Source organism: Stegostoma tigrinum, chromosome 25 (genome assembly GCF_030684315.1).
Source record: "Stegostoma tigrinum isolate sSteTig4 chromosome 25, sSteTig4.hap1, whole genome shotgun sequence".
NCBI classification, from domain to species: Eukaryota; Metazoa; Chordata; class Chondrichthyes; order Orectolobiformes; family Stegostomatidae; genus Stegostoma; species Stegostoma tigrinum.
Window position 1 is genome coordinate 26,486,447 of NC_081378.1, and position 14,110 is coordinate 26,500,556.

General features: G+C 39.6%; 1 protein-coding gene across 3 annotated transcripts in view; it reads left to right on the forward strand.

Annotated features, from left to right (window-relative positions):
- The window catches only part of LOC125463329 (protocadherin Fat 4-like), a 110,586-nt gene that overhangs the window by 70,965 nt on the left and 25,511 nt on the right, over positions 1–14,110 (forward strand). For all 3 annotated transcript variants that reach the window (XR_009447241.1, XM_059654792.1, XM_059654793.1), the window contains exons 42-47: positions 1,066–1,211; positions 2,817–3,002; positions 5,072–5,163; positions 10,042–10,155; positions 11,040–11,152; positions 13,680–13,825. Coding sequence is in view for 2 of the 3 variants with exons in the window: in XM_059654792.1 (XP_059510775.1) it covers positions 1,066–1,211; positions 2,817–3,002; positions 5,072–5,163; positions 10,042–10,155; positions 11,040–11,152; positions 13,680–13,825 (797 nt within the window). In the remaining variant the exon portion in view is untranslated. The remainder of the gene's footprint in view (positions 1–1,065; positions 1,212–2,816; positions 3,003–5,071; positions 5,164–10,041; positions 10,156–11,039; positions 11,153–13,679; positions 13,826–14,110) is intronic.

The window sequence follows — 14,110 nt, forward strand, 5'->3', positions numbered from 1 at the left end:
CCAGCAATGAGTTTGCAGCCATGCAAGTTACAATTTTTAAAGTAAATATCCAGAATGCTTTTAAATATAGCAAGAACTTCTGCTTCTACCAATGTTTTAATCAGAGAGATTTTAATGCAAAGAGACCTTAGTTAAGATAAGGCTGATTTCAAAAAAAGTTTGTTTACTCTTCTTTGACTCACTCTGGGGACTCAGGTTGAGCAGAAAGACAGTAATTCTATAAGCATATGACTGATATTTGCTGAGATCCAAGTCTGTTTCATCAATACACCATTACAAAGGAAAACAGCTATTGAGAGCTAAATTGTAGTGATTGCAGAGAGTTTACAATCTTGTCAGTTCTTGGTAAAATGTAAAGCTATTCAAACAGGAGACATAAGTGCCTCGATGATCAGTTTCGTAATGTGTAGCCTAATTGCACCAGATTTTCCTGTGGCCTGAAGTGAATCATTACACTAAAAACACATCTAAATTATTCGGCACAGCAATTAATAATGTTTCAAGTTGTCAGAATGATCTGGCTTGTCGGCAGATTTCACCCAGTAGTCATTAACCGCTTTAGGAGGTGCCTTTTTCAGAGCTTCCACAACCCTCAACAGTACATGAAAGTTGTGTGCAGATACAAATACAATTTTCTGGCAGCCCTCAGAAGAGATCTATTTGCCAGAAAGGCCACACAAAAATGGTACTGGGTTGGAAGGTGAAGGAAAATGATTTCCCAGCAAATGTAAGTTCGGCTTTTTAACATTAAATTGTGCCTCCAGTAGAAGATAAAATGCTGGTTCACATTGCAAACCAGACAAAATAGACAGCGTTTCACTTTCTAAAAGCGACTTCAGATAAACTGACACTTGAATTCTATTAGGCTGCTTCTAACTATGTAAAACTGCTTTACATTGCTAAGTTTTGCTGTAGGGCTGTCATGTCTACTACAGGCAGAAATGTTACAAAATGAGGTATTGATAAATCAACAATATGTTTGTTGAGGGCTTAATGCTAACTGTACAAAGTTTAATTTTGTTAAATGTTTACTTTTGGAATGCTTGAAGCTTTTTCTTATAACAGTCCAGTCCCCTCAGATACAATTCATACAAAAGAGGAAGTAATTATTGGAACTGTGTTGGTGAAGATGGAAGCTTCTGATCTGGACGAAAGTGATAATGTTTTCTTTGAGTTTATTGATCCTCAGCCACTTTTCTCCATAGATGTTGGTAAGTCTCTCTGAGCTTGCAGCAGAAACATGAGCACCGAGCAATCAATCCCACATGGAAAGGAACTGAAACATTGTTCAATAGAAACACAAAGTCAAAGCTTTTTTGTCTTGCTCTCATCTGGACCTATATGCAAGAAATTAAACTTGGTAAGGCAACACCAATTTAAAACAGCATGACAAATGCATTACAAAAACAACCACAAATTGTTGCACTATTATTGGCATTGATATACAACAGGAACTGTCATTCATAATTCACTAGAAAAATTCAAATCAAGGCAAGGAAACTCTGAATGAGAAATGCAGCAGAGATTGTCAGTGTCTATGAACCTTTCCTCACTATAAAAACATGTGGACAAATTCCTTTTGCTTACGCAGTGATACACCTTTCCATTTGTGATTATGAAACCAATTTTACATGAATTTTCTGCACTTCTCCTCCACTTTTTGTTTAAAAGACTGTACAAGGCAAACACCTGAGAGCAATGCTGAATCCATGTGTTTTTACATCACTCACATTTGCAATATACTGCTATAAGCGGTCCCTGATTTACCAGTGCGCAACACTGGAGTCCTCATACTTAACAAATGAGATCCTAATACACGGGTAAATTAAGATTAAAAGATCTGATAAGTGAACATTTGCTTGTATTTAAACATTAGTTTACATTGCGCTGTAGTGTTCTGACTTGTGTACAAATCAACTTACAAACATACTCAAGAACTGATCCCTTTTGCAACTTGGGGGTTACCTGTATAACAGAACAGTTTAGATGTGTTATGATGTGTAAATCTGTTTTCATTTTACTTTGTGATTTATTCAGTTAATTTCAGTTTCAATGGCAGCATTTACACTCAAATGGTGTTGCCATGGAATCCCCTCTAGATCCAACACTTGCTAACATCTTCGTTAGTCACAGTAAGAAATGCATCTTCAATAAAATGACCTTCTATCCCTAACATACTTCTGGCATGTAAATGACACATTTGAGAAATTTGATTTTCTAACCATCATTCATTATATACAATATATACTATTGAAACTCATCAAACACCGACCTAGTCCATGTCCAAGTCAACCTTAGATAATCCAGGAAAAAGAAGGCACTTCAACAATTTGAAGAACAGGTGAAGCTAGCCATCTCACACTATTACTTTGCAGTAAAAGCAATTTGCCTAGTAAATAATCGAGTAACGTGATTCATGAGTATCAGTGACCATTTGATGCCAGGTAATTACTAAGTTAAGGGAACTATACAGTCAAGCGCAGCTCCACCTGCCTGCTCAGACGTCTGCAGAAAGATTCTCTAGGATAATTTTGCACGAGTACACGGTAAATCTCCCTGTGTCCTATGCATATAGATCAACAAAACAGATTGTGTCTGATTTATTTGCTTTTTATAGGATTTTGATGCTCACCAGTTGTGACCCCATCGAAACAAGGTGTTGAGAAATGCTTTAAATTTCATTTTGGGAGGCCTTGAAAAACTGGTCAACAGTAATTCAAATGGGCAGTATATGACACAAAGTCCATCCATTTCTATTTAAAGGATCACAAGATTAGCAGTTTGATCTTTAACAAATGTCACTTCTCATTTATTAGATTCTGGAGATATCGTCTTACAGATGCGGCTAGACTATGACAGCCCTGATGTTGCAAAAGTTCATTTATTACCCATCAGAGCATATGATAACAATCGTAGACACTCGTCCACTTACACCCTGACAGTGTCAGTGGATGATATGGACGAAGCACCTGTCTGTGATCCTGCATTCACCGTGGGAGCAGGTATGTACATCTTAATTGTAAACTTCAGTAATAAAGTAATCTGAATTTCAATAATTAAATCAAAGAGAAGTTCTGGAATTTTAGATTTGGGTCAAAATTCCAGCTGTTGACCTGCAAAATTTAAAGTAGGAAAAGAAGCCAGCAGAGATTGTGCTTTTATGTCACATAGTTGGACTGAAGCCTAAGTTAATTACAAATGGAATTCAAGTGATTAAAGGAAAACATTTTCTTCAAGGCAGGAAAGTAGTGGATTTGCTTTTGGTGAAGTAGGTAAAAATATTTCTGCTTTAGATCAAAATTTTGTCTGATTGTGCTCTGTCAATTTATGTATTTTAAATTAAGCCAAACATTATTTATGTACAGTGTAGTCGGTAGGTCGAGAATGATTGATCATTGCCATCCTCAGTCTGACTCCATATTAATTACTAGAAGATGAACCAACAATCAAGGATAACTCCAGACTCCTTCCTTTCTAGCAAACCGAATCCTAATTCTACATAAATTCCAACTTGTGCCGTATGATGTACTGTTCATTTAGCCTCCATGATCTTCCTTTACTGTCAGTTTTGACTCCTTGCTGACTTTGCATCATTCTAGCTCTGCACCTTTTCCAACCCAGTGCTTCCCTAGGGCCCTCACTTGAACATTGTCCTGTTTGCAATCTGGCCTTCAAGCCATCACTGTAGCTGAAATTTCTGCCATTTGGGTTTTGCTCACTGACATACACTGCTTAAACCTTTCTATTCCTTTTCCTTATTCAAAAGTAAAAACACCTTATTGACTGCCACTTCAAGTTTTTGGTAACTGTGCTAATCTTTCTGTTGTCCCAATTCAACATTTTGGTTCCACGTAAATACCTGTGAACCACCCTTGATACAGGACTCAATATGACATGCTTCAGATCTGGTTGTTAGGCCATTACCTTCTCACCAACTCCCGAGCTCACATCCCATAACAAAGAGGATGTTGGTTCTGAAGTCAGCTGTCCTACTAACACATGTAAATAAATGAAAGGTCCATTGAGCTTGTTAAAAGCTATGCTGCCGATGGTTGAGGATGTGGGCTCTGGGAGCAGAGGCTGACTTATTTCATTTACAGAATTGTGAAAGGGTGGGCAGGAATGAGGTTACCCTCTGCAGGACAGGCGTCTCCCCACACCCCCAGCCCCTCAGAATCAGGAGCACACCACCTTCCTGCCTACCTGTTCTCCAAATCTTGCTCCTTGATTCATCTTCCTTCTCCTGTCCCCACTACTAGTATTCACTTAACTCCACTCAGCATCCATGGTTGCCTTCTTCAGGAGTGGCAAGAGTTTTGCTCGCTGAGTTCATGGTGCTGCTAGTGGAGTGATAGCAACCAGATCCAATGGCAGCTCCTATGGGCAGGATTTGCTTCATTGTGTGGGATAGAGGTGCCACCCTGCCCAACTAGTGTTACTGTCACCAGTTTCTGACTGGCTTTTTAGTTGGGAGGGTGAATAGTCCTTATCTCCCCTCCCCTCACCTTCCCAATGCCATCTAGCCCCGTATTGTTTAGCATCTTTTCGTGTTGATCTAATCAATTTTCCTCTCTTTGTGTCTAGTCAACAATTGGCTAATTGTGAAGTAGGCTTGTGGATAAAATTGATAGTCCATTCATATTTAGATGTTTTTGAATACATGTGGATGTAAATGTTTTTTCAATTTAGTTTTGCAGAAAGTTGACATGAATATAACACACAAAACTCCATCTTATCTAAAAATATCAACAGGAGAACTTTAACCATAGTGATTAACTGCCTTACTTACAGATTGTATGTTTGAGGATTCAAGTTTAATAAATAGAAGTCAATAGCTTATTGACTATAATTTATTAAAATTGATTGACCTGGTGACAACATTTTCCAATTCATTATCTCCTGCAGTGACTTCACTAACCTTATTGAAAAAATCTCATTAGAGCAGAAACACATTACTGGAGAAAGAACAGGGTGAACTGCCAGCGTATTGCAAATTAAGCTCAAGGTGTCACTGTGGAATGGAGCTCTATTCCATATTTAGATTATCCGATGGCTTTTCTATTTAAACCAGGTGTTTCTCTTGTTATTCCTGAGAATTTTCCCACCTCTGCATCAGTTTATCAGATCCTTGCTGCTGACCCAGATGCCAGTGATTCTATTCAAGTAAGTAAACTGGGATTAATATTCTTACTTGAACAATAAGGAAATACAAATTATGATGAAGATCTGATGCTTATTTATTGGTTATAGAAAAAAAATGGAAAAAATCTTATCAGTGTACTTCTGTATATAGATCTCCATGGGCCCTCCTTTGAAACATAATTTTCTCTCCCTGGATCCCTCCATCTTTTCTACTTTGACACCCACCATAAAGCTTAATTCTTTCACCAGGCTTTCAACATCCACTTCATTGTTTTAATTTGGTGTCTATATTTGCCAGATTGCATGCTTGAAGCACCTTGTGGCATTTTGCTATGTCACAGGCACAGCATAAATGTAAGTAGTTGCTCATGTTTCAAAATTAGACGCAATCAATTTCAGTGATATTGATAAAAAATTTAGTTCTATTGGCTAGGTTACTTTAAAATTAACTAACAGATATGTTACAGTTAAAAAGTAACTCACCATGAGTACGCTAACAGCATGCTAATTTTCTGACCGAAACCACCAGTAACAAATATTACATTACAGTCCACAGAAGCAAGTTGGAAGGATGGTAACAAATAATTATGTTCGTGCTTTGCACTGAATGATATTGTAGCCTCTCAAAACAAAAACTAGATGTTAGAGTGCAGTTCAAGAGTGGATGCAGCAGGAAATTCACAGAATACCGTATTGCGTTGGGATCCCTGAATGTTCCTGCCCTTTCTGAACTTTTCTGTCAGGGGGTTGGGCTGGGTTTTGGATAAAATGGGGCTGTTGGGGCATTGGAAGATTGAAGTCAATCAGGAACTCTCTTGGGTACATTAAGTAAATTATGAAGAATTCCTTGAGATTAAGGAGCCAATTATGATGGCCTCCAGCTTTAGGCCTTGGTCTTCCAAAAGGAGAAAGTTATTTCTTCACCAATCAACCTCTTGCCAAGGTCACAGAGATGAGAGTGCAGTAGCAAGAGCTGTTTCAGTGAAACTGATCTTCTGGGAAATCTTTGATCAGAGAAACTGAAAGGTTCCAGCTTTGGCCAGTGGAGGTTATTGTTCACAACACTTTGTCTTTTAGTAGTGAGCGTTATCACTTGCTTTACAGCTGATTGCCAATTTGTTGGAAAGCACTTCACTGGCCTGTGCCCACTCTTAATCACATCAGCTCCTCTAATGTATCTTCATCTACCACCTCTGATGTGAGATAGTGACACAAGCCACACTGCTACCAATATGAGAAACATGCCTTCTTTTTGGCTACCTATCACTCCACAGAACAGAGGAGATGACCATCAAGGTCCTGCTCAAAGGAAATAAGATCCCCAACACAGGATGAATTGATAGGGTAATGATTCACCCAATATGTCAGAGCACCAGTGCCTCTAGTGGATCAGGCTGTCTTTGCAGATCACCTGCATCCTCTGGAACAAGTCCTCCCTCCTTTTGGAGCAGGTGGGAACACATTCCCATCAGCCAACAAGGTGCCTGTCACTGTCAGCAACTTCCTTCCATGTTTCAGTTCGTTGGAGAAGCTCCTTGCTTCCTCAGATTTCACAGGACTTGATGGAGATAGCGGGGCAAACATTACTGCACTTGAAGTAGCATCAAAAATCCCAAGCATAGTGATCTTTACTGAAACATACCAATTCCCTTTCATTAGAGATTGATCCCATGACAGAATCATCCCTGTCTTGGACCCTAATTAGTGAGGGAGCTCAGGGGTGAGCTTTTAATTGGTTTATGCTGGTAAAAAGCAAGTTGTCTGTGTTGGGAGTCCGATATAAATTCTGACAGAGGTTTCACGCTAATACCCAGTTCGTAAGATGTCATTTCCTACTGCAGAACAAAAAGTTCAAGGCTATAAATCTGAGACAAACGCAAGGTTCTTTAAAAAAAATGTATTTGTTAAAAGGGCATGGTTGTACGTGGCTAGGTCGCATTAATTATCATCCCTAATTGCACTGGAGAAGGTGGTGGTCGGTTGCAGTCCCTGAGACGTCGGGATGCCCAAATCACCGTTGGGTATGGAGTTCCTGGGCTTTGTACCAGTCACTATGAAGAAAAGGCAAATATAAGTTCCACTTGGGTCGGTGAGTGGCTTGGAGGGGAACTTACAGGTAGTCGTGTGTTTTTACTTCTGCAACCCATGCAGGTGGGAGAGGTTGAGAGTTTGGAAAGTGCTGTTGGAAGAGGCTTTTCAAGTTACTTCAGTGCACTTAAACATTGCTTAAAAACGAAATAAGTCAATGTTTTTTGTTTTGCACTGATCAAAACTAGGTGTCAAGAAACAAACTTGAAAAAGATGTGTCCAGTTTTTACAGCATGAGAGGAATGTGCTGTTTTGTTTTTAAGGTGCAAATATATACTTTATTCATAAAAAGTCATGTATAGGCACAAGGTACTAAAACAGTTCTGTAAACTCTTAGCATTTATAAAAAAAGCTAACATTGAAATTTGATATTCCCTGCAATTGCAAACAAAGACATTTCCTACTCTTGCAGGATACCACTTATGTACAATCTGAGGCAGAGAAGGAGTCTAATAATTGAATGGACCTTTGTATTCTTGGCAGAAAGACCTTAGACAGTTCTCTATTCCCATTGCACCTTTGCAACACCTACACCAAGCTTTAGTGTATGTATTGCCATGTAGTCTTGGGCTTCACAACATGCCAGGCTGCAACACTTGGTCGAGGTCAACTCTTTCCGCAGAAGAACAGACCAAAGGGCATCTTGATAGTTCCCCCCGCCTCCAGGTGCAGTCAATTTATGTTTCAGTGTATGTTCTGGAACACGTGCTTTTTTTGTGGTGTTGCCCCCCCACATTGAGACTGTTAAAAACGATCCCAGACATCACCGTCACTGAGGCTGAGCCTCAGCATATAAAAGCACCACTAAGTTCTTTGAGAAGGTGACCAAACAGGTAGATGAGAGTAAACCGGTTGATGTAGTGTATATGGATTTCAGCAAGGTGTTCGATAAGGTTCCCCACAGTAGGCTATTGTACAAAATGCGGAGGAATGGGATTGTGGGGGAGATATAGCAGTTTGGATCGGAAATTCGCTTGCTGAAGAAGACAGAGGGTGGTAGTTGATGGGAAATGTTCATCCTGGAGACCAGTTACTAGTGGTGTACCGCAAGGGTCGGTGTTGGGTCCACTGCTGTTTGTCATTTTTATAAATGACCTGGATGAGGGCGTAGAAGGATGGGTTAGTAAATTTGCAGACGACACCAAGGTCGGTGGAGTTGTGGATAGTGACAAAGGATGCTGTAGGTTGCAGGGAGACATAGATAAGCTGCAGAACTGGGCTGAGAGGTGGCAAATGGAGTTAAATGCAGACAAGTGTGAGGTGATGCACTTTGGTAGGAGTAACCAGAAGGCAAAGTACAGGGCTAATGGTAAGATTCTTAGTAGTATAGATGAGCAGAGAGATCTCGGTGTCCATGTACACAGATCCTTGAAAGTTGCCACCCATGTTGAAGGGCTGTTAAGAAGGCGTACAGTGTTTTAGCTTTTATTAATAGAGGGATCGAGTTTCGGAACCAAGAGGTTATGGTGAAGCCGTACAAAACTCTGGTGCGGCCGCACTTGGAGTCTTGTGTACAGTTCTGGTCACCGCATTATAAGGAGGATGCGGAAGCTTTGGAAAGGGTGCAGAGGAGATGTACTAGGATGTTACCTGGTATGGAGGGAAGGTCTTATGAGGAAAGTCTGAGGGACCTGAGGCTATTTTCATTAGAAAGAAGAAGATTGAGAGGTGACTTAATTGAAACATATAAAATAATCAGAGGGCTAGATAGGGTGGATAGGGAGAGCCTTTTTCCTAGGATGATGACGGCGAGCACGAGGGGGCATAGCTTTAAATTGAGGGGTGAAAGATATAGGACAGATGTCAGAGGTAGTTTCTTTACTCAGAGAGTAGGAAGGTAATGGAACGCTTTGCCTGCAACGGTAGTAGATTCGCCAACTTTAGGGACATTTAAGTCATCATTGGACAAGCATATGGACGTACATGGAATAGTGTAGGTTAGATGGGCTTGAGATGGGTATGACAGGTCAGCACAACATCGAGGGCTGAAGGGCCTGTACTGTGCTGTAATGTTCTATGTTCTATGTTCTAAGTGTGAACACTTGGTATAACACACACTTGAGATCTGAAAAACATACTTAGACTTAGAGCACAGAGTCCAGGAGGATCCTCTTCCTGAAAAAGACCCAAATGACCAGAGATAACAAAGTGTGAAGCTGAATGAACACAACAGCATCTCAGGAGCACAAGTTTCTTTACAGTCATCCTGACTGTGTTCTGGTCACCCTGGCTTGAGGTGCAGGCATTTGCAATGGCTATAGCTGCACATGGAATTGACATTAGGACAAAGCCAGTAAAAGATCCACCAATAGCAGCTCAGTTTAAATAATGATCCTCTAACGTCCAGTCACAATCTGGCGATGACTTGCAACTTAGGATCTTACACTTGGTCTGAGCTAAAAGGCCAAGAAGAGGAAGGTGTTAATTGTTTGGACCATCATAGACCTGAAGGTACAACAAAAATAATTAACTGTCAATCTTTGATCTCAGGCCAGGCTAATTGGTCAGGGTAATGCTGTGGGAATGCAGTTTTTCCATACAAAAAGTGCATTGCCTCCATGAATTCTGTTATAACAAAGCTAAATATCGATATATTCTTTGATTATCTGTGTGAATGGTCATAACAGATTGGCTAGTATTCTCTTATAATCATCCACTTCCTGAGGGAAGTCAAATAGCCATGGAACTTATTATTCCCTTTGTAATTGAACAACATACCAATAAATTATAACTCTTTGAAAATTAAGACTGAGGTTTTATTCTGAAATTTTTCACCATTTACTTATTCTTTTATTAATATACACGTTCCAGTTCAGTATTACCGATGAAACTACAGGAACTGCTCAGTACTTCACACTGGATTCCAACAGTGGATTGATTTCTAGAAGTTCAGTTTCACCCTTAGATTATGAAGATGGTTTGACGGTAAATGACTAGGATTTGACTACTTATTGCCTTGTAAATGTCTTGTTTGCTCTAACAATACTTGTGATTAAATCAGCTCAGTTTCACTTCACTTCTGGAGTATTTATAGTGTGAAGTTCCATCAGTTTAGGTTCACAGGTGTTGAGTTGCCTGGAACATTATTTGAGGCATTGAGTAGCCTATTCCTGTTCTTATGTTAGAGACGCTATATCAATGCAAGTTGTTGAGTTTTCCATTGCAATAATTACTTCTGCTGTTTCTGGTTAGGTTGAAATTTCTGTGAAAATATTGTTAATTTCTGTTTGTGGGATTTGGGTGGCATTGCCAACACCAGTATTTGGTGTCCTTCCCCAATTGTTCTTGACCTAAGTGGCTTCCTTAGCTTTTTCAGAGATAACTATGTTGCTGTAGATCTGGAGTCATGCGTCTGTTAGATTGGGTAAGAAGAGTAGATTTCCTACCTTTTAAGAAGGACATTAGTGGATCAGAATTTTTTTTAATGACAGTTGTCAAGGAGACCACTAGTTAATTTATATATTCCCAGTTTGTTAACTAAATTTAAATTACACTGTTGCAGTGGGATTTGAACTCATGCCCCCCAGTCATGATTCACACACATGTAGGTGTGTAATATTCTGTGTAAGATCTTCACTTGGTCCAGGCTGATGTGGCAGTCATCCAACCCACTGACCTACACGTACACAATCATATCCTTGAGTAAAGTGAGACTCACTGAGATAGTCTTGCCTGATAGAGTGCAGGATTGGTCAGAGTGAACCACTAAACCCAAAGCAAACCCTAATCTACTAATATGTAACACTGTGTTACCATCTTGAACGATAAGAAGATTAATGCCATAACTTTTAAAATTCTTTCGACAACAGAGATTTCAGATGAGAGTCGAAGTAACTGAGGTTGGAAAGAGTAGCCCTAAATCTTGCACTGGCTCCATTACAATTAATCTCGAAAATCTCAATGATGAATCACCTCTGTTCAGGTGAGTAATTTTGGTTTTGTATAACTGATATATTACAATGAATTTGGAGCTAGAGATTGATTGAGTGTGCTTATTTTAAAACTGCTGCAAAGATTGTGCATGCAAATAATTGTTTGTAGAAAGATGTCCTTTGTCTTTAAGTTGCCTTTGCTTAAAAATCTCTGCTGCTTGAGTAACAGCCACCCAGACAAATACAGAGAGACAGTATGACACAACTTTCACCACTCGCCAATGTTTCACCCACTTGCATTTATTTTTTATGAACGGCTTTGAACCACTGCCATTCACTTTTAAAACTAAATTTTCAGCCACATAAATGTTTATTCTTTGTAGTTTCACAGTCATGGAGTAGAGTAATACAGCGTGGAAAAAGGCCCTTCAGCCCAAACTGGTCTATGCTGACCATGGCTACCCATTCAGCTAGTTCCAAGTGTCCACATTTGGCCCATATCCCTCTAAATCTTTCCCATGCATGCACCTATCCAAATATTTTTAACATGTTGCTAATATACCTGCCTCAACTGCTTTCTCAGGCATCCCATTTCATATGCGTACCACTCTGTGAGAAGAAGTTTCTCCTCATATCCTTCTTAAATCTTTATCCTCTCACCTTAAACCTATACCCTCTAGTTTTCAGTTTCACATCCCTGAGAAAAAGGCTGTATGCGTTTGTCTTATCTATGCCCCTCATGATTTAATACACCTCCAAATGGTCACCCCTCATTCTCCTATGTTCCAAGGAATAAAGCGCTCTCCTGGCCCACCTTTCCCTATAACTCAGGCCTATTAGTCCTGGAAACATCCTCATAAATCACCTTTGCATACTTTCCAGTTTAAGTATATCTTTCCTACAACAGGGTGAATAAAACTGTACTGAATACTCTGAATGCAGTGTCACCAAGGACCTCATACAACTGTAATATAATGTCCCAACTCCTGTAGTCAATGCTTCGACTGATGAAGGCCAACACGCTAAATGCCTCCTGCACCATCCTGTCCACTTGTAATGCCTCTCTCAATGAACTATGCACTTGTAACACCAGGTCCCTCTGTTCCACAAGGCTCCACAGGACCTTACCATTTACTGTATAAGCCATACCTTGATTTGACTTTCCAAAGTACAATACTCACTTATTTGTGGCTTAGCTCCTGACCTCATTGTAGCTAGCTTTGGTTTAAACTTGGACAAAAGAGCTGAATTTCAGAGGTAAGGTGAGAGCGATTGACATTGACATAAAGGCCGCATTTGATAGAATGTGGCTTCTGGGAGCCCTCACAAAACTGGAGTGACTGGGAATCTTTGTTGAGTCATACCTGTCACAAAAGAAAGTGGTTGTTGATGGTCAGCCACCTCATCTCAGCTCCAGGACATCTCCGCAGAAGTTCACCAATAACATGTCCTAGGGCAAACCAACTTCAGCTGTTTCATTAATGCCCGTACCTTCATTATAATGTTAGCAATGAGGATGATTGCTCATGATTCACAGAATGTTCAGCGCCATTTGAGACTCCTCAGATAATTAAGCCGTCGACATTCAAATGTAGCAAGTCTTAGACAGTTTACAGGTTTGGACTCAGTGGTAGCAAGTAATATTTGTGCCAAACAAGTGACAGGCAATGACCATCAAGTGAGCATCTAATAGTCATCCCATAACATTCAATGGCACTATCACCACTAAATTCCTCACTAACAACATCCTGGGGTTTAACCATTGACCAGAAACTGAACTGGGCTCGTCATATAAATAAGAATAAGGCAGGTAGGAGTCCTATAGTGAGTAACACAAATTCTGACCCCAAAAGCCTGTCCACCATCGCTAAAGCACAAATCAGGAGTGTGACCAAATATACTCCAATGGCCTTGAGTACAGCTCCAACAACATTCAAGAAACTTGACACCATCCAGGACAAAGTGGCCCACCTGACTGCTTGTGGGTGTGATGCCAAGCTCTTTTTACACCTTCGATATTCAGTAGCATTAGAGTTTTCCACCTACAAGATGGATTGCAGAAATTCACCAAGGCTCCTTAGACAGCATTTTCCACACCCATGACCACACTCCTCTGGAAAGACAAAGGCAGCAGATACATGTGAACATCATGCTCCCCAATAGGCCATTCACCATATTGACTTGGAAATACAATCACTGTGTTTGCACTTCTTTATTCTGACAACATTTCTGCACAAGAATAAAATCAAATGATTTGATGAGATCGTAAACTAAATTATCACATAAAATGGGCTAATATAGTTGATGAATTGTGCATTCAATTTTTACTATCATCTTCAAGAAAGCTTTTATATCTTATACTGTGCATGTCTAGGTGGTTCACTGCTTTATCTCACTAATAATTAGTGGAAAAACTCTCTTTATCCAAGATGTTTTCTTTATTTTTGATTGACTCTAATGGTTTGTCCAAAGTATTGACTCTAAGAGTGTTTAATGGTAAAGATTGATTTAAGTCGAAGGTTTAGCTACATCATTCCATGTCGAGGAGAATTAAGCCATTTTGTTGTGTCTTTCAAGTGCAATCTCACCAAATCCATTAACCATTAATGAAAGTCTGCCCAGGGGAACATTGGTAATAAAAGTTAGTGCCACAGACAAGGATGTGGATGATGTCATTTACTATGAATTTGTGAAAACTTATGCTGGCTTCCTGATTGAAGAAGGTAAGATCAAGTACAGTTACTTAAAATGCACACCATTAGGATGCCATGATTATTTGAACAAAAATATATGGCTGAAGGATAAACCTATCATACTGCACTTTGAATAATGTATGACAGAACCCTAATAAATTTTAATGAGGCATCTCCACCAATAATTCATAAAATTAAAAGGTAAGAATTAGCTGGTAAATGCAGCAACATCTAAAGCAGAAAGCACAAATGGTGAGTTAAGAGCTTGAAATTTGCAGTTAGCAGATGCTTGTTGAGAAATGTTCATTAATTTCA